The 18,944-nt window shown below is 45.0% G+C and overlaps 1 protein-coding gene across 1 annotated transcript in view; it reads left to right on the top strand.

The window, feature by feature from the left end:
- LOC127575824 (E3 ubiquitin-protein ligase MARCHF4-like) overlaps positions 1-18,944 on the top strand; it is a 69,971-nt gene that overhangs the window by 42,099 nt on the left and 8,928 nt on the right. The window contains exon 3 of the mRNA XM_052025967.1: positions 7,265-7,457. Coding sequence (XP_051881927.1) covers positions 7,265-7,457 — 193 coding nt within the window. The remainder of the gene's footprint in view (positions 1-7,264; positions 7,458-18,944) is intronic.

Genomic DNA, 18,944 nt, shown 5'->3' with positions numbered 1-18,944 from the left:
GTACTTTGCATCAGTACTTACCAAGGAGAAGGATGTGGAGGATAGGGAGATCAGTGCGGAGCATGCCAATATGCTAGGCATTAGAGATAAAGGAGGAGGTAGTGTTGGGTCTCTTAAAGAGCATTAAGGTGGATAAGTCCCTGAGATTTGATGTGATATACCCCAGGTTGTTGAGAGAGGCAAGAGATGAGATTGCTGGGGCCTTGACCGATATCTTTGTGTCCTCTCTAGCCACAGGCGAGGTCCCAGAGGACTGGCAAGTAGCTAATGTTGTTCCATTATTCAAGAAGGGAAACGGGGATAATCCTGGTAACTATAGACTGGTGAATTTCACGTCACTTCTAGGGAAGTTACTTAGGGATAGGATTATAAGATAAGATTTCTTTATTAGTCACATGTACATCGAAACACACAGTGAAATTCATCTTTTTGCGTAGTGTTCTGGTGGCAGCCCGCATGCCATGCTTCTGGCACCAACATAGCATGCCCACAACTTCCTAACCTGTACATCTTTGGAATGTGGGAGGAAACCGGAGCACCCGGAGGAAACCCACACAGACACGGGGAGAACATACAAACTCCTTACAGGCAGTGGCCGGATTTGAACCCAGGTCGCTGGCACTGTAAAGTATTACACTAACCACTACACTAAAACCCTAGCCTAATTAGGGACAGTCAGCATTACTTTGTTCAGGGAAATTTGTGTCTTACTAACTTCATTGAGTTTTTTGACGAGGTGACGAGGGTGATTGATGAAGGTAGAGCTGTGGATGTTGTCCACATGGATTTTAGTAAGGCGTTTGACAAGGTCACCCAGAAAATTAAGATGCATGGCATCCAAGGTGAATTGGCCGTAGAAGACAGGTCTGTGACTAGTGGCATTCCTCAGGGATCTGTACTGGGATCTCTGCTGTTCATGATATACACTGAATAAATGACCTGGATAAAAATGTATATGGGTGGGTTAGTAAATTTGCAGATGATATGAAGATTGGTGGTGTTGTGGATAGTGTAGAAGACTGGCAACGAATACAACGGCATACAGATCAGTTGCAGATATGGGTGGAGAAATGGCAGATGGAGTTCAACCCGGCCATGTGTGAAGTTTTGCACCTTGGAAGATCAAATGTAAAGAGACAGTACACTGTTAATGACAGGACCCTTTTAACAGTGTTGATGACCAGAGGGATCTTGGGGTCCAAGTTCATAGCTCCCTAAAAGTGGCTACACGGGGCAATTGGGTGGTAAAGAAGGCATATGGCATGCTTGCCTTCATTAGTCGAGGCATTGAGTTCAAGAGTCAGGAAGTTATGTTGCAGCTTTATGAAACTTTAGTTAGGCCACATCTGGAGTATTGCATTCAGTTCTGGTCACCCCATTATAGAAAGGATGTTGAGGCTTTGGAGAGGGTGCAGAAGAGGTTTACCAAGATGCCACCTGTATTAGAGGGCACGTGCTATGAGGAAAGGTTGGACAAACTTGGGTTGTTTTTCTGGAGCAGCGCAGGATGAGGGGAGACCTGATAGAGCTTTAAAAGATTGTGAGAGGCATAGATAGCCAGAGTCTTTTCCACAGGGTTGAAATGTCTAATACCAGAGGGCGTGCATTTAAAGTGAGTGGGGGAAAGTTCAAAGGAGATGTGTGGGGCAAGTTTTTTTTATTTACACAGTAGTGGGTGCCAGTAATGTGCTGCCTGGGGTGGTGGTGGAGAAAAATACAGTAGGGGTGTTCAAGAAGCTCTTAGATAGGCACATGAATGCGAGGGAAATTGTAGGATATGGACATTGTGTCAGCAGAAGGGATTAGTGCAGTTGGGCATTTTATTATCAATGTAATTGTTTTGGCGCAACATTGTGGATCAAGGGGCCTGTTCCTGTGCTGTACTGTTCTATGTTCAATGTAGTATGTAGACAGCCAACTTGAGGAGAGGCCATACTGGATCTGGTACTAGGCAATTATCCTGGTCGGGTGACAGAGCTCTCGGTGGGCGAACATTTCGGAGATAGTGACCACAACTCTCTGACCTTTAACAGCCATAGAAGAGGAGAGAAGCAGACAATATGGGAAAGTGTTTAATTGGGGGAAGGTGAATTACAATGGTATTAGGCAGGAACTTGGGAGCATAAATTGTGAACAGATGTTCTCAGGGAAATGCACAGTAAAAATGTGGACGTTGTTTAGGGACGACTTGCATGGGGTTCTACATAGGTTTGTCCCTCTCTAAGATGGGAAAAGGGTGGTAGGGTGACGGAACCGTGGTTGACAAGAGAGGAGGAACATTTAGTCAAGAGGAAGAAGGAAGCGAACTTAAGGGCATAGCTTTAAAGTAATGGGTGGGGAGTTCAAGGGAGATATCAGAGGGAGGTTTTTTACCCAGAGAGTGGTTGGTGCATGGAATGTACTGCCTGGGGCGGTGGTGGAGGCAGGTACATTGGTCAAATTCAAGGGATTACTAGATAAGCATATGGAGGAATTTAAAATAGAAGGATATGTGGGGGAAAGGGCTTTGATAGTCTTAGGCGAGGTTTAAAGTTTGCCACAACATTGTAGGCCGAAGGGCATGTATTGTGCTGTACTGTTCTATGTTATAAAATCAGACAGAGCTCTTGAGAATTACAAGGTAGCCAGGAAGTAGCTTAAGAAGGGATTTAGGAGAGCTAGATGGGGGCATGAGAAGGCTTTGGTGAGTAGGATTAAGAAAAACCCCAAGGCATACCATATGTATATGAAGAACAGGAGGATGACCAGAGTAAGGATAGGACCACTCAGGGATAAAGGGGGAAACATGTGCCTGGACGCAGAGGAGGTAGGGGAGGTTGTTAATGAATACATTGCTTCAGTGTTCACCAGGGAGAAGGAATTTGACAAATTTGAAGTCAGCGTAGAACCAGCTAATGTGCTGGTTACCAAAGGAGGTGAGGGAAGAGATGGCTGGGGTGTTGATAATGGTATTTGCATCCTTTCTGGCCACAGGAGTGGGTCCAGAAGATCGGAGGATGGCAAATGTTGTTCTGTTGTTCAAGAAAGGTAAAAGGGATAACCCTGGGAATTATAGACCTGTGAGTCTTATGTCTGAGGTGGGTAAACTACTGAAGAGGATTATTAGGGACAGGATTTACGAGCATTTGGAGAAGCATATTCTTATTAGGGATAGTCAACATGGTTTTGTGAGGGGCAAGTCGTGGTTCATGAGCTGAATTGTTTTTCGAGGAGGTGACAAAACAAATTGATGAAGGTAGAGCGGTGGATGTGGTGTATATGGACTTCAGTAAGGTGTTTGACAACGTTCCCCATGGTAGGCTCATCCAAGAAGTCATGAGGCATGGGATCCATGGAGACTTGGCTGTGTGGATCCAGAATTGGCTTGCCCACAGAAGGCAGAGGGTGGTAGTAGATGCCTGGAGGTCAGTGACTAGTCGTGTTCCATAGGGGTCTGTTCTGCAATCCCTGCTCTTTGATTTTTATAAATGACTTGGATGAAGAAGTGGAGGGGTGAGTCAGTAAGTTTGGAGATGACACAAAGATTGGAGATAGTGCAACAAAGGTGTGGATGGTGTAGAAGGTTGCTGTAGATTACAACAGGATATAGACAGGATGCAGAGTTGGGCAGAGAAGTGGCAGATGGACTTCAATCCGAAACAGTGTGAAATGATGCACTTTGGAAGATTGAATATGAAGGCAGAGTACAAGGTTAATGACAGGATTCTTAGCAGTGTAGAGGAACAGAGGGATGTTGTGGTCCATGTCCATAGATCCCTCAAAGTTGCCACACAAGTTGATAGGATGGTTAAGAAAGCATATGGTGTGCTGGCCTTCATTAATCAAGGGATTGAGTTCAAGAGCTGCAACGTAATGTTGTGGCTCTTTCAAACTCTGGTTAGACCACACTTGGAGTATTGTGTTCAGTTCTGGTCGTCTCATTATAGGAAGGATGTGGAAGCTTTAGAGAGGGTGCAGAGGAGATTTACCAGAATGCTGCCTGGATTAGAGAACACGTCTGATGAGGAAAGTTTGAGTGAGCTAGGGCTTTTCTCTTTAGAGCGATGGAGGATGAGAGGCAACTTGATAGAGGTGTATAAGATTGAGAGGGATAGAGGGATAGACAGAATGGACAGTCACCACCTTTTCCTCAGGGTGCTAATGGCCAATACCACAGGACATCCATTTAAGGTGAGGGGTGGAAAGTTTAAGGGAGATGTCAGAGGTAGGTTTTTTTTACACAGAGTGGTGGCTGCCTGGAATGCACTGCCGGGGGCCGTGGTAGAGGCTGATACAATAGGGACATTTAAAGGACTCTTGGATAGGCACATGGATGTAAGAAAAATGGGCTATGTCGGAGGGAAGGGATAGATTGATCATAGAGTCGGTTTACACAGGTCAGCACAACATTGTGGGCTGAAGGGCCTGTACTATGCTGTACTGTTCCATGTTCTAAAGTGGCTGTAGGGATACAATAGAACATACATAGAAAATAGAACATTACAGCACAGGAACAGGCCCTTTAGCCCACAGCGTCTGCACTGTACATCTCCTTTGTACTTTCCCCCTCTCACCTTAAATACATGTTCTCCAGTACTTGACATTTCTACCCTGGGATAAAGATTCTGGCTATCTACCCTGTCTATGCCTCTCATAATCTTATGTTTCTGTCAGATCTCCCCTCAACCTCTGATGCTCCAGAGAAAACTACCCAAGTTTTGTCCGACCTCTCCTGATAGCTCATACCCGCTAATCCAGGCAGCATCCTGGTAAACCTCTTCTGCACCCTTTTCAAAACCTCCATGTCCTTCCTGTAATGAGGCAACCAGAAATGCACACAGTATTCCAAGTGTGGCCTAAGTAAGGTTTCATACAGCTGCAATATGACTTCCTGACTCTTATACTCAATGCCTCAACCAATGAAAGCAAGCATGCCATATGCCATTTTTGCCACCCTATCTACTTGTGTGGCCATTTTTAGTGAGCTATGGACTTGGAACCCATGATACCTCTGTACATTAATGCTGTTAAGGGTCCTGCTGTTAAGTATATACTTCCCTTTACATTAAACCGCCCAAAGTGTAACACCTCACACTTGTTCAGATTAAATTCCACTGCCACTTCTCCGCCCATATATGTAACTGATCTATATCCTGCTGTATCCATAACTCCACCAACCTTTATGTCGGCTGTAAACTTGGTAACCCATCCATCTTTGTTTTCATCCAAGTTATTTATATGTGGCACAAACAACAGAGGCCCCAGTCAGGGACCTGTCGCCAGAATAACACCCTTTCTGCACTACCCTCTGTCTTCTATGGGCAAGCCAATTCTGAATCCAAACTACTAAGTCACAATGGATCCCCTTCACCTTAACTTTCTGGTTCAGCCTACCATGAGGGAGCTTGTCAAGTGCCTTACTAAAATCCATATAGACAACATGCACTGCCCTAACCTCATCAATCATCTTTGTCACCTCCTCAAAAACCTCATTCAAGTTTGTATGACGTGATCTGCTCTGCACCAAGCCATGCTGTCTGTCCCTAATTAGCCCATGGCTTTTCCAATGTGAATAAATCCTATCCCTAACAATCCTCTCCAGTAGTTTCCCTACCACTGATGTGAGGCTCACCAGCCTATAATTTCCTGGATTATTCTTACTTTCCTTTGAACAAAGGAACAACATTGGTTACTCTGCAGTCCTCTAGGATCTCGCCTGTTGCTAGTGAGGACACAAAGATCTTTGTCAATGCCCCAGCAATCTCCTCTCTTGCCTCTTTCAGTAAACTGGGATATATCCCATCAGACCCTGGGTATTTATCCACCTTGATGCTCTTCAAAAGACCAGCATCATCTCCTTCCTGATCTCACCATACCCCAGCACATCATCATACCCCAGCCTGCTCTCTCTGTTCTCCATGTCCTTCTCCTTGGTGAATACTGACACAAAGTTCTAATTTAGTATGTCACCCACATCCTCTGACTCCAAGCATAAATTCTAAATCTAACACTGCTATTGAAGGAAGTAGGGAGAGGTAGCAGAATATAATATGGAAAATATGAAAAATGTGAGGTTATGCATATTGGAGGTAAGAGTAGAAAAATAGAATATTCTTAACAAAGGGACCTGAGTGAGATGGTTCATGAGATGCAGAAAGTAAACAGGCAAATATAGCAACACTTAGAAAACGAAAAGAATATATTGGTTTTAATTGTAAGAGGATTAAAGTACAACAATTTAGAAGTCTTGGTGAAATTGTTCAGAATGTCACTGAGATCTCGTTGGAGTACTGTATTCAGTTTTGATGTCTGCACAAGGCACTTGTCTTGGCACCTGTGCAGCTGAGATTCACTCATTAGATTCTTGGGATGAGTAAAACTGGTCTGTATTTGCTGGAGTTGGGAAGAATGAGAGGTGATCTTGTTGAGGCAGAGAAGATTCTGAGACATAAGAGACTGCAGATGCTGGAATCTGGAGCAAAAATCAAACTGCTGGAAGAACTCAGTGGGTCAAGCAGCATCTGTGGAGGGAAATGGACAGTCAATGTTTTGGGTCAAAGCCCTTCATCTGGACTGGATTCTGAGTGGATGCTGAGACGGTGTTTCTTCAAATGGAGAGTCTGGAAAGTGGGTACAGATTCTAAAAAGGGCTGGCTATTTAGGACTGAGATAAGGTGGAATTTCCGTGTGAAGAGGGTTATAAATCTTTGGAATTCTCTGCCTCAAGAGGGGCACACATGCTAGGTTATTGAGTATATTCAAGGCTGAAATCAAATTTTGGACAGCAGGGAAATCAGAGGATTTCTGGGATCAGCTAGGAAAGTGGAGCTCAGAACCAGCCACGATCTTACAGAATGACAGAGCAGGTTCAAGGGGTCATGAGCCTGCTCCCATTTCTGCTTCTTATGTTCTGAAGAACTCAACTTACCACAAACTATGGATTGCTCTGATTCTTACCTATAGCCCACATTAACCTCCATTTGTCCAGCCTTGGGTATCTGTGTTTGCAGCTGTCTTTTCCTCAGGAATTCCCTCCATAAGTATCTCCACCTCCGTCTCCTTTATCCTTTATCCTTCTCTGCCTTTATATTTCTCCTCAGGGTTACATTCATTTACATTGATTGCTATGTGAATATTCATTGTCAAACCCTAATGTGCAGCTTTTACATTAGTTATGTTATGTAAGCAAACTGTCAACTACACGGTCAAATTAAAAAGGCCCTCATTACTCTGCAGAGAGTCCTCCTTTAATAAAGACTTTCATCTCTTTCTGCTCCCCCTTCAGTGGCAGGCAATATCCCTGACAGTGATTGAGAGAGTACAGATTGCAGCTGCAATCCTTGGCTCCTTGTTCCTCATCGCAAGTATTTCTTGGTTGGTCTGGTCAACTATCAGCCCATCAGCAAAGTGGCAGAGACAGGACCTCCTCTTCCAGATCTGCTATGGAATGTATGGATTCATGGACATTGTCTGCATTGGTAGGTCCTAATCAATGAATCTCTTGAAACATACAAAATTCTTATGGGGCTTGACAGGGTGGATGCAGGGATGATGTTTCCTCTGGCTGGGGTCTAGAATTGGGAGGGGGGGGGCTCCACAATCTCAAAATAAGAACTCAGCCATTCACAACTGAGGTGACATGAAATTTCTTCTTTGGAATTCTCTTTACATGACGGCCATGGTAGCACGGTGCTGAGTATTTTCTATATTAAGGGAATCAAGGGATATAGGCTTTGTAGGGAAAGTGGAGCTGAGTTAAAAGATCCACCATAGATAGCTCTTCCATCTATTCCTTATGTTATGCATGTGATTCCAACAATAGACTAGAAGGGATGTGTTCTGAGAATGAGATTTGCACTGGATGGGGAAAAAGATCTAGAGCTCTGAACGTGAGGAAACATGAAGTAATTTAAGGAAGGTTTGATCTCAACATTGGTCCATTAACCATTGATCTATTGTTCATAATAAGTAGTTTAACTCACGAGGATTGTAACCAATGTTTGTCAGGTTATCTCTGAAAATATGTTTACTACTTCACAGGAGCATTAGGAATCAACCACAAGCTGGGGACCAAACTTGCATGTTAGCTAGATTAGGTACTGCAAGGAGCTCTCTAACCAGAAAGCAGCCATTTGATGATCTGAGATAAACCCCCCAAACCTTCAAAATCTATCGCCAAGAAGGACAGGGGTAGTTGGTGCAGGAAACACCACCACTTGCAGGTTGCACTCCATGTTGCACAGCATCCTGACTTGAAAATTTATCATTGCTCCGTCATTGTCTCAGTGTTCAGGCCTTGATCTCCCTGTCCATCAGCATTATGCTGTACTTCCACCAGAGGGAGTTCAAGAAGGTGGCTCACCACCACCTTATCAACTTCATTTAGCGATGAGCAATAAATGTTGGCATTGCCAGTGACAACCAGATCCTGAAAGATGAATAAATAAGAACGCACCCCACAGCTGTGCAGTATTTTGCCTGTTATTGTCCCTAATGTTGAGCAGGTTTTGTTTGCATGCCTGACCCCAGACTTCTGAAACAGACACTTGGTTCTGCCGTGGGCAGAGGAAAAGCTTCAAGGAAATCCCCAAAGACTCAAGGTATAACAGCCCCCTGATTCCCAGGAATCTTTGGCCCAAGTGAGGAATGAGCTTTTGACATTGCAATGAGAACCTCAAGATCATGTGGAAAAAGCCCCGTGAAATATAGCTGAAGGTGTTCACCACCTCACAAACTACCCACCCACCCATCCTGTCCGGCACCTCCTGCACCATCTGTGGAAGAATCTGCAGCTCCCACATTGGTTTCACCATTCACCTCAGAACCCACAAAACTGGCATGGAAGCAAGTCAACCTCAAGACCGAGGGACTGCCCAAGAAGGAGGAAAAGAAATATAGTCTATGCAAATATAGAGTTGCAAGGTATTGTTTATAAAACATCTGGTCCAGTATTACAAAAAATATTGCATGCATCTGTCATTGCCACAATCTCATTCATGACTGGCACAAATGAATAATTTGATGCAAAGATTAAATTTATGGAAGAATTGAAAAAAAGCAGAAAATCGAGATAGGATATACGAGCATCTGGAATCCAATGGCTTGATTAGGCAAAGCCAGCATGGCTTTGTGTGGGGCAAGTCGTGTCTTACTAACCTGGTTGAGTTTTTTGACAAGGTGACGAGAGAGACTGATGAAGGTAAAGCTGTGGATGTCATCTATGTGGACTTCAGTAAGGCACTTGACAAGGTCCCACATAATCGGTTAATCAAGAAAGTTTGGATACATGAGGTCAGTGGAGAATTGGCTGTGTGGATCCAGAACTGGCTTGCCCACAGAAGACAAGAGGGTGGTGGTTGAAGGGACTTATTCGGGCTGAAGGCCTGTGAGTAGTGGTGTTCTGCAGGGATCTGTGCTGGGACCTCTGCTGTTTGTGATGTACATAAATGACCTGGATGAGTATGTTGATGGGTGGGTTAGTAAGTTTGCAGACAATACCAAGACTGGTGGAGTTGTGAATAGTGTAGAAGGCTGGCAATAGATACAGTGTGATATAGATCAGCTGCAGATGTGGACAGAGAAATGGCAGATGGAGTTTAACCCGGATAAATGTGAGGTGTTGCACCTTGGTGGGACTAATGTCAAGAGGCAGTACACTCTTAAGGGAAAGACCCTTAACAGTGTTGAAGAGTAGAGAGACGTTGGGGTGCAAATCCATGGCTCACTGAAAGTGGCTACACAGGTAGATAGGGTGGTAAAGAAGGCGTATGGAATGCTTGCTTTCATTAACCGAGGTATTGTCAAGAAGTAATGATGCATCTCTATAGAACTCTGGTTAGGCTGCATTTAGAGTATTGCATACAATTCTGGTCACCTCACTACAGGAAGGATGTCGAGGATTTAGAGAGGGTGCAAAGTAGGTTTACTAGGACGCTGCCTGGATTAGAGGGTATGTGCTATCAGGAGAGGCTGGACAAACTTGGGCTCTTTTCTCTGGAGCAGCAGAGGCTGAGGGGTGATCTGTTGGAAGTGCATAAAATTATGAGGGGCATAAATAGGGTGGACGAGCAATATCCTTTTCCCATTATTGAGTGATCCAATACCTGAGGGCATGCATTTAAGGTGTGAGGGGGAAGGATCAGAACAGACATGAGGGGTACATATTTTACTGAGAGAGTGGTGGATGCCTGAAATTCATTACCTGATAGGTTAATGGAGGCAAATTCATTGGGGGCTTTTAAGAGGGGCTTGGATGGGCACATGAATGTGAGGAAAATGGAGGGATACGGGCATTCTGTAGGTAAAGGGATTAGCTATGTCGGCACAACATTTTGGGCCGAAGGTCCTATTCTGTGCTGTACTGTTCTATGTTCTATCGTTTAAATGGTATGAGACTAATGAATGTTTGTGTTCAGAGTGTCCTCCTTCACAAAACAGAGAGAGTTAATATAATAATGAGGAAGACAAATCCAATTTTGGTCTGTGTGGTAAGGCAGATAGAGTAACAAATGCATAGGACTTTGTTGAATTGTTGAGAACGATGGGTTGCCTTATTCAAACATATAAGAGCCTAAGGGGAGGGGCTTGACAGGTTAGATACTTTGCTAGTGGGAGAGTCATGAACAAGGAGACATGGTTACAAGTTAAGAGGTCGGTCATTTAGAACCAAGGTAGAAATTTCTTCTCTCAGAGGGTAGTGAATTTCTAGAATTCTCCGTCCCTGTGGGTGATGGAGGCCAGATCATTAGAAATATTTAAGGTGGAGATAGATAAATATTTGAAGGATCGAGGAATGATGGTTATGAGGAACTGACACAGAAGAGCAGTTGAGGACATCGTAGATCAATCATTGTTATATTAAATGGTGGGACAGGTTTGAGGGACCGGGTGCCTACTCCTGTTCCTATCTTATTGTATCTCTTTATTTAAGGAAGAATATATCTGCCTTGGAAAGAGTACAGAGGAGATCCACCAGATTGATTCTTGGGGTGAAGAGTTTATGGGGAAAGATTGAGTAGAATGGGCCTGTACTTTCCAGAGTCAAGAAGAACAAATGATTTTATTGCTATACAATTCTAAGGTGGCCTGGCGGCATGTTTCAGGTGGGGGTGATAGCTAGAACCAGGGACAGTGTCTCAGAATAGAGGATTCCATTTGAGGCAGAGATGAGCAGGAATTTATTTTTTCCCAGAAGTTTGTGGACTTTTAGGATTTTCTACCCCAGGGAGCAGTGAATACTGGGATCAAAGGTTAGTAGGGATAAGGAGGCAAGTGGAGATGAGATCAGGGTTAGATCAACCATTATCTTATAGGATGGTGAAACAGGTTTGAGGGACCCTTGCTCCTAATTCTATTGTGTTCAGGAGAGCTTCACCAGCCTGATGTTCACTTGCCTTTTTGTTTCACCATATTCTCCTTGTGATCCAGCAATTTCTGGCTTTAGTGAAATAGAACCATAGGACAATATAGCACAATACAGGCCCTTCGGCCCACCATGTTGTGCCAACCTTCAAACCACTCCTAAGACTATCTAACCCCTTCCTCCCATATATCCCTCTATCTTAAATTCCTCCATATGCTTATCTAGCAATCTCTTGAACTTGCCCAACGTATCGACCTCCACCGCCACCCCCGGCAGCACATTCCATGCACCAACCACTCTCTAGGTGAAAAACCTCCCTCTGACATCTCCCTTGAACTTCCCACCCATTACCTTAAAGCCATGCCCTCTTGTATTGAGCACTGGTGCCCTGGGAAAGAGGCGCTGGCTGTTCACTCTATCTATTCATCTTAATATTTTGTATACCTCTACCATGTCTCCCCTCATCCTCCTCCTCTCCAATGAGTAAAGCCCTAGCTCCTTTAGTCTCTCCTCATAATCCATACTCTCTAATCCAGGTAGCATCCTGGTAAATCTCCTCTGCACCCTTCCAATGTCTCCACATCCTTCCTATAATGAAGCGACCAGAACTGGACATGGTACTCCAAGTGTGGTCTGACCAGAGTTTTGTAAAGCTGCATCATTACTTCGCGGCTCTTAAACTCGATCCCACGACTTATGAAAGCTAACATCCCATAAGCTTCCTTAACTACCCTATCCACCTGTGAGGCAACTTTCAGTGATCTGTGGATATGAACCCCCAGATCCCTCTGCTTCTCTACACTGCCCAGAATCCTGCCACCTGCCTTGTATTCCGCCTTGGAGTTTGTCCTTCCAAAGTGTACCACCTCACACTTCTCCAGATTGAACTCCATCTGCCACTTGTCAGCCCAACTCTGCATCCTATCAATATCCCTCTGTAAGCTTAGACAGCCCCCCACACTATCCACAGCACCACCGATCTTTGTGTCATCTGCAAACTTGCTAACCTTCCACCCCCTCATCTAAGTCATTAATATCACAAGAAGTAGAGGTCCCAGAACCAATCCCTGTGGGACACCACTAGTCACAGCCCTCCAATCCGAATGTACTCCCTCCACCACAACCCTCTGCTTTCTACAGGCAAGCCAATTCTGAATCCACACAGCCAAGCCTCCCTGGATCCCTTGGCCTCTGACCTTCTGAAGAAGCCTACCATGCAAAACCTTGTCAAACGCCTTACTAAAATCCATGTAGACCACATCTACTACACTACCTTCATCAATCTTCCTGGTCACCTCCTCAAAGAACCCTATCAGGGTAGTGAGGCAAGATCTTCCCTTCACAAATCCATGCTGGCTGTCCCTAATCGTGATTCTCTAAATGCTAATAGGTCCTATCTCTAAGAATCCTTTCCAACAGCTTGCCCACCACACATGTAAGGCTCACTGGTCTGTAATTCCCTGGACTATCCCTACTACCTTTTTTTGAACAAGGGGACAACATTCACCACCCTCCAATCCTCCGGTACCATCCCCATGGACAACGAGGACTCAAAGATCCTAGCCAATGGTTCAGCAATCTCTTCCCTCGCCTCACGAAGCAGCCTGGGGAATATTCCGTCAGGACCCGGGGACTTATCTGTCCTAATATTTCCTAACAGCTCCAACACATCCTCTCTCTTGATATCTACATACACTAGAACATTACCCTCACCTACACCGTCCTCAGCGTCATCAAGACCCCTCTCCTTGGTGAATACTGAAGAGAAGTATTCATTGAGAACCTCACCTACTTCCACAGCTTCCCACCTTTGTCTTTAATCGGACCTACCTTTACTCGAGCCATCCTTCTGCCCTTTACATACGAGTAAAAAGCCTTGGGATCCTCCTTAACCCTACTTGACAAAGCCTTTTCATGTCCCCTTCTCGCTCGCTCTCAGCCCCTTCTTAAGTTCCCTCCTTGCTACTCTATATTCCTCACGAGCCCTGTCTGATCCTTGCTGCTTACACCTTATGTATGCTGCCTTCTTCCTCCTAACTAGTTGTTCCACCTCACTTGTCACCCATGGTTCCTTCACCCTGCCATTCATTCTCTGCCTCACTGGGACAAATTTATCCCTAACATCCTGCAAGAGATCCCTGAACATCGACCACATCTCTTTTGTACATTTCCCCTCCAAAATGTCACCCCAATTTACACTCTCAAGTTCTCGCCTTATAGCCCCATAATTTGCTTTTCCCCAATTAAATATCTTCCCGTCCTCTTTACTCCTATCCCTGTCCATGACAATGCTAAAGGTTATGGACCAGCGGTCGCTGTCCCCCAACTGCTCACCTACTGAAAGATTTGTCACCTGTCCTGGTTCATTACCTAAAACTAGATCTAATATGGCATCTCCTCTAGTCGACCTGTCAACATACTATGTCAGGAATCCGTCCTGGACACACTTAACAAACTCTGCCCCGTCTAAACCTTTGGCACTAAGCAGGTGCCAATCAATATTTGGGTTGAAGTCTCCCGCTATAATAACCCTGTTATTTTCGCATCTTTCCAAAATCTGCCTCCCAATCTGCTCCTCAGTATCCCTGCTGCTACCAGGGGGCCTATAGAATACTCCCAGTAGAGTAACTGCTCCTTTCTTGTTCCTAACTTCCACCCATACTGACTCTAGAGAGGATCCTTCTACATTATCCACCCTTTCTGCTGCTGTAATAGTGTCCCTGACCAGTATCGCCACCCCTTCTCCTCTTCTCCCCCCCCCTCCCATCCCTTTTAAAACACTGAAAACCAGGAATATTCAATATCCATTCCTGCCCTGACGTCAGCCATGTCTCTGTGATAGCCACAATATCGTAGTCCCATGTACTTATCCAAGCCCTCAGTTCATCTCCCTTATTCCTGATGCTTCTCGCATTTAAGTAAATGCACTTTAGCCCATCCACCTCACTACTTTTATAGCCTGTACTCTGCTTCTCCTTCCTCAAAGCCTCTCTATCTGTCAGATCTGACTTTTCTCCATCCCCTTCTTCCTCTGACCTGCTCCTCCGGTTCCCATCCCCCACGCAATCTAGCGTAAACCCTCCTGAACCACCCTAGCAAACCTGGCTTTAGTGGTCGAGTGGGGGCTGGACTGCGCAGGCGCGGCGCGAGCAGTTTAAAAAAGGGGAGGAAAGAAAAAGAAAAAAAACCGGAGGCTTCGTGGGCTTCACTTTGGAGCAGATAAGTTTTTCTTTGTATTAAGTTTAAAGTATAAAGCTTAGTTTTTAATAGGGTTAGAATTTACTAGGGTTAGTATTTTTTATTTTTTATAAGTGTTTTAAAAGTTTTTAGTGGTCGAGTGGGGGCTGGACTGCGCAGGCAGGGCGCGGGCAGTGTAAAAAGCCAACCACCTACAGAGCGGGCAGCGTCGGAGTGGGCAGTGGAGTGAGTGGGAGCAGTGTGTTCTGGGCTTTGGCTCAAGGGGCTTCGGCAAAAAGGGGTAAGGCAGGTGAGTAGCTGGTAGGTTGGCAAAGGTAAGGTTACCTGTTACCTGTGATAAATATTTAAGTAGAATATCAGGAGGGGTAATTAAGAGGAATGGCCAGTGTGTGAGTGGCTCAGGGTAGGAGTGGAGCCTTGAGGCTTTGGCTCAAGAGGGTTCAGCGAGCAGAAGCTGAGGAAGAGCTAGCACCCTGAGAGGTAAGGCCGGTAAGTTCCTTTAAGCTAATTAAAGTCGGATTGGGTAATGAAGGCAGCAGCTCGGGCAGTTGTGTGCTCCGAATGCAGTATGTGGGAAGTTAGGGACAGCACGCTTATCCCTGATGACTACACCTGTAAAAGGTGCATCCAGCTGCAGCTCCTGGCAAACCGTGTTAGGGAACTGGAGCTGGATGAACTTCGGATCATTCGGGAGGTAGAGGCAGACATAGATAGGAGTAACAAGGAGATAGTTACACCTAAAAGTCAGGAGGCAGGTAGCTGGGTGACAGTTAGGAAAGGGAAGGGGATTAGACAGAAGGAGCAGAGCACCCCTGTGGCCATTCCCATCAACAGTAAGTATACCGTTCTGGATAATGCTGGTGGGGACGACCTACCAGGGACAAGTTGTAGTGGTCGAGTCTCTGGCACCGAGGCGGGACCCTCATCTCAGTTAGGAGAGAGGGTAAAGAGGAGAGCAGTAGTGATAGGGGATTCAATAGTTAGGGGGACAGATAGGAGATTCTGTGGGAGAGATCGAGAATCCCGGATGGTCTGTTGCCTCCTTGGTGCCAGGGTCCGTGATATCTCAGATCAAGTTCTTGATATTCTCAGGAGGGAGGGTGAGCAGCCAGATGTCGTGGTCCATGTTGGGACCAATGACGTGCATAGGAAGAAGGAAGAGGTCCTGCAAAGAGAGTTTAGGGAATTAGGTGCAAAGTTAAAGGACAGGACCTCCAAGGTTGCAATCTCAGGATTGCTACCAGTGCCACGTGCTAGTGAGGCTAGAAATAGGAGGATAATGCAGCTAAATACGTGGCTAAGGAGTTGGTGCAGGAGGGAGGGCTTCATGTTTCTGGATAATTGGGCTTTGTTCCAGGGAAGGTGGGATCTGTTTCGAAGGGACGGTTTACACCTGAACTGGAAGGGGACTGACATACTTGCGGGTAGGTTTGCTAGTGCTGCTCCGGTGGGTTTAAAGTAGATTTTCAGGGGGAGGGGAACCAGAGTGTTAGAGAAGAAAGTGAGGAGGAAAATGATCGTGCGAGGTCTGCAGGTATGGACAGAAATCAAAGGTTTGTATATGATAGTAATGTTCTCAGGTGCATCTATTTCAATGCAAGGAGTATTGTAGGTAAGGCGGATGAGTTTAGGGTGTGGATTGGCACGTGGGATTACGATGTTATTGCTATTAGTGAAACATGGTTGCAGGAGGGGCAGGACTGGCAGCTTAATGTTCCGGGCTTCCGTTGTTTCAGACGAGATAGAGGGAGAGGGATGAAAGGGGGAGGAGTGGCATTACTAGTCAGGGAACAGATCACTGCTGTGCGTAGAAAGGACAGCCCGGACGGCTCGTCTACAGAGGCCATATGGGTGGAGCTGAGGAACAGGAAAGGTGTGGCCACACTAATAGGGTTGTATTATAGACCACCCAATAGTCAGAGAGAATTGGAGGAACAAATATGTAGGGAGATAGCAGACCGATGTAAGAAACAGAAAGTTGTAATAGTAGGGGATTTTAACTTTCCACATATTGACTGGGACTCCCACACCATGAAAGGGTTGGATGGCTTGGAATTTGTCAAATGTGTTCAGGAAAGTTTTCTAAATCAATATATAGAGGGACCAACGAGAGAGAATGCAATACTTGATCTCCTATTAGGGAACCAGGCAGGTCAGGTGACAGAAGTATGTGTAGGTGAGCATTTTGGGTCCAGTGACCATAATGCAATTAGTTTAAAGTTAATTATGGATAAGGATAGGTCTGGTCCTCGAGTGGAGGTTCTAAATTGGAGAAAGGCCAATTTTGTGGAAATGAGAAAGGATCTAGGTAGGGTGGATTGGGATAAGTTATTTTCTGGCAAGGATGTGCTCAGTAATTGGAAAGCCTTCAAAGACGAAATTTTGAGAGCGCAGAGTTTGTATGTTCCTGTCAGGATTAAAGGCAAGGGTAACAAGCATAGGGAACCTTGGTTTTCAAGGGATATTGGTGAGCTGGTTAAGAAAAAGAGAGAGGTGTATAGCAGGTATAGGCAACTTGGAACGGATGAGGTACTTGAAGAGTATAGGAAATGTAAGAAAATACTAAAAAAGGAAATCAGGAAGGCAAAAAGAAGACATGAGGCTGCTTTGGCAGATAATGTGAAGGTAAATCCAAAGGGTTTCTGCAGGTATATTAAGAGCAAAAGGATAGTAAGAGACAGAATTGGTCCCCTAGAAGATCAGAGTGGTCGTATATGCATGGAGCCTCAGGAGATGGGGGAGGTCTTAAACAGTTTTTTTGCATCAGTATTTACTCAGGAAACTGGCAGCGTGGATATGGAAGGAAGGGAAACAAGCATTAGTGTCATGGAACATACAGAGATTAAAAAGGAGGAGGTACTTGATGCTTTACAGTGAATAAAGGTGGATAAATCCCCAGGGCCTGACAAGATATTTCCTCGAAACTTGAGTGAGACTAGTGTAGAAATTGCAGGGGCCCTGGCAGATATATTTAAAATGTCCTTAGCCACGGGTGCGGTGCCAGAGGACTGGATGATAAGCTCATGTTGTTCCATTGTTTAAGAAAGGCTCGAAGAGTAAACCGGGTAATTACAGGCCAGTGAGCCTGACATCAGTAGTGGGTAAATTATTGGAAGGTGTTCTGAGAGATAGGACATATAAGTATTTGGACAGCCAAGGGCTGATTAAGGATAGTCAGCATGGCTTTGTGCGTGGTAGATCGTGTTTAACGAATCTTGTGGAGTTTTTTGAGGAGGTCACTAAGAAAGTAGATGAAGGTAAGGCTGTGGATGTTGTCTACATGGACTTTAGTAAGGCCTTTGACAAGATCCCACATGGGAGATTAGTTCAGAAGGTTCAGTCAAGTGGTATCCATGGAAAAGTTGTAAACTGGATTCGAAATTGGGTGAGTGGGAGAAGACAGAGAGTGGTTGTGGATGGTTGTTTCTCAGATTGGAGGCCTGTGACTAGTGGTGTGCCTCAGGGATCTGTGTTGGGGCCATTGTTGTTTATATATCAATGATCTAGACGATAATGTGGTAAATTGGATTAGTAAGTTTGCTGATGACACTAAGATTGGAGGCGTTGTGGACAGCGAGGAAGGATTTCAAAGCTTGCAGAGGGATCTGGACCAACTGGAAAAATGGTCCAGAAAATGGCAGATGGAATTTAATGCAGACAAGTGTGAGGTGTTGCATTTTGGAAGGACAAATCAAGGGAGGACATACACAGTAAATGGTAGGGCACTGAGGAGTGCGGAGGAACAAAGGGATCTGGGAGTTCAGATACATAATTCCTTGAAAGTGGCGTCACAGGTAGACAGGGTTGTAAAGAAGGCTTTTGGCATCCTGGCATTTATAAATCGAAGTATTGAGTATAGGAGTTGGAATGTTTTGGTGAGGTTGTATAAGTCATTGGTGAGACCAAATTTAGAATATTGTGTGCAGTTCTAGTCACCGAACTACAGGAAGGATGTCAGTAAGATTGAAAGAGTGCAGAGGAGATTTACAAAAATGTTGCCGGGTCTTCGGGAGTTGAGTTATAAGGAAAGATTGAGCATGTTAGGACTTTATTCCTTGGAGCGGAGAAGAATGAGGGGAGATATGATAGAGGTTTATAAAATGATGAGGGGCATAGACAGGGTTAATGCAAGTAGGCTCTTTCCACCTAGATTAGGAGAGATAAGTACGAGAGGACATGGCTTTAGGGTGAAAGGGGAAAGGTTTAGGGGGAACATTAGAGGGAACTTCTTCACTCAAAGAGTGGTGGGAGTGTGGAATGGGCTGCTATCTGATGTGGTAAATGTGGGCTCGCTCTTAACTTTTCAGAGTAAATTGGATAGATACATGGACGAGAATGGTCTGGAGGGGTATGGGCTGGGGGCAGGTAAATGGGACTAGCCGAATAATGTTTTGGCACAGACTAG

This window comes from Pristis pectinata, chromosome 1, assembly GCF_009764475.1.
Source record: "Pristis pectinata isolate sPriPec2 chromosome 1, sPriPec2.1.pri, whole genome shotgun sequence".
NCBI lineage: Eukaryota > Metazoa > Chordata > Chondrichthyes > Rhinopristiformes > Pristidae > Pristis > Pristis pectinata.
The sequence above is the reverse complement of the archived record's forward strand: the minus strand, read 5'-3'. Positions and strand labels throughout refer to the sequence as shown.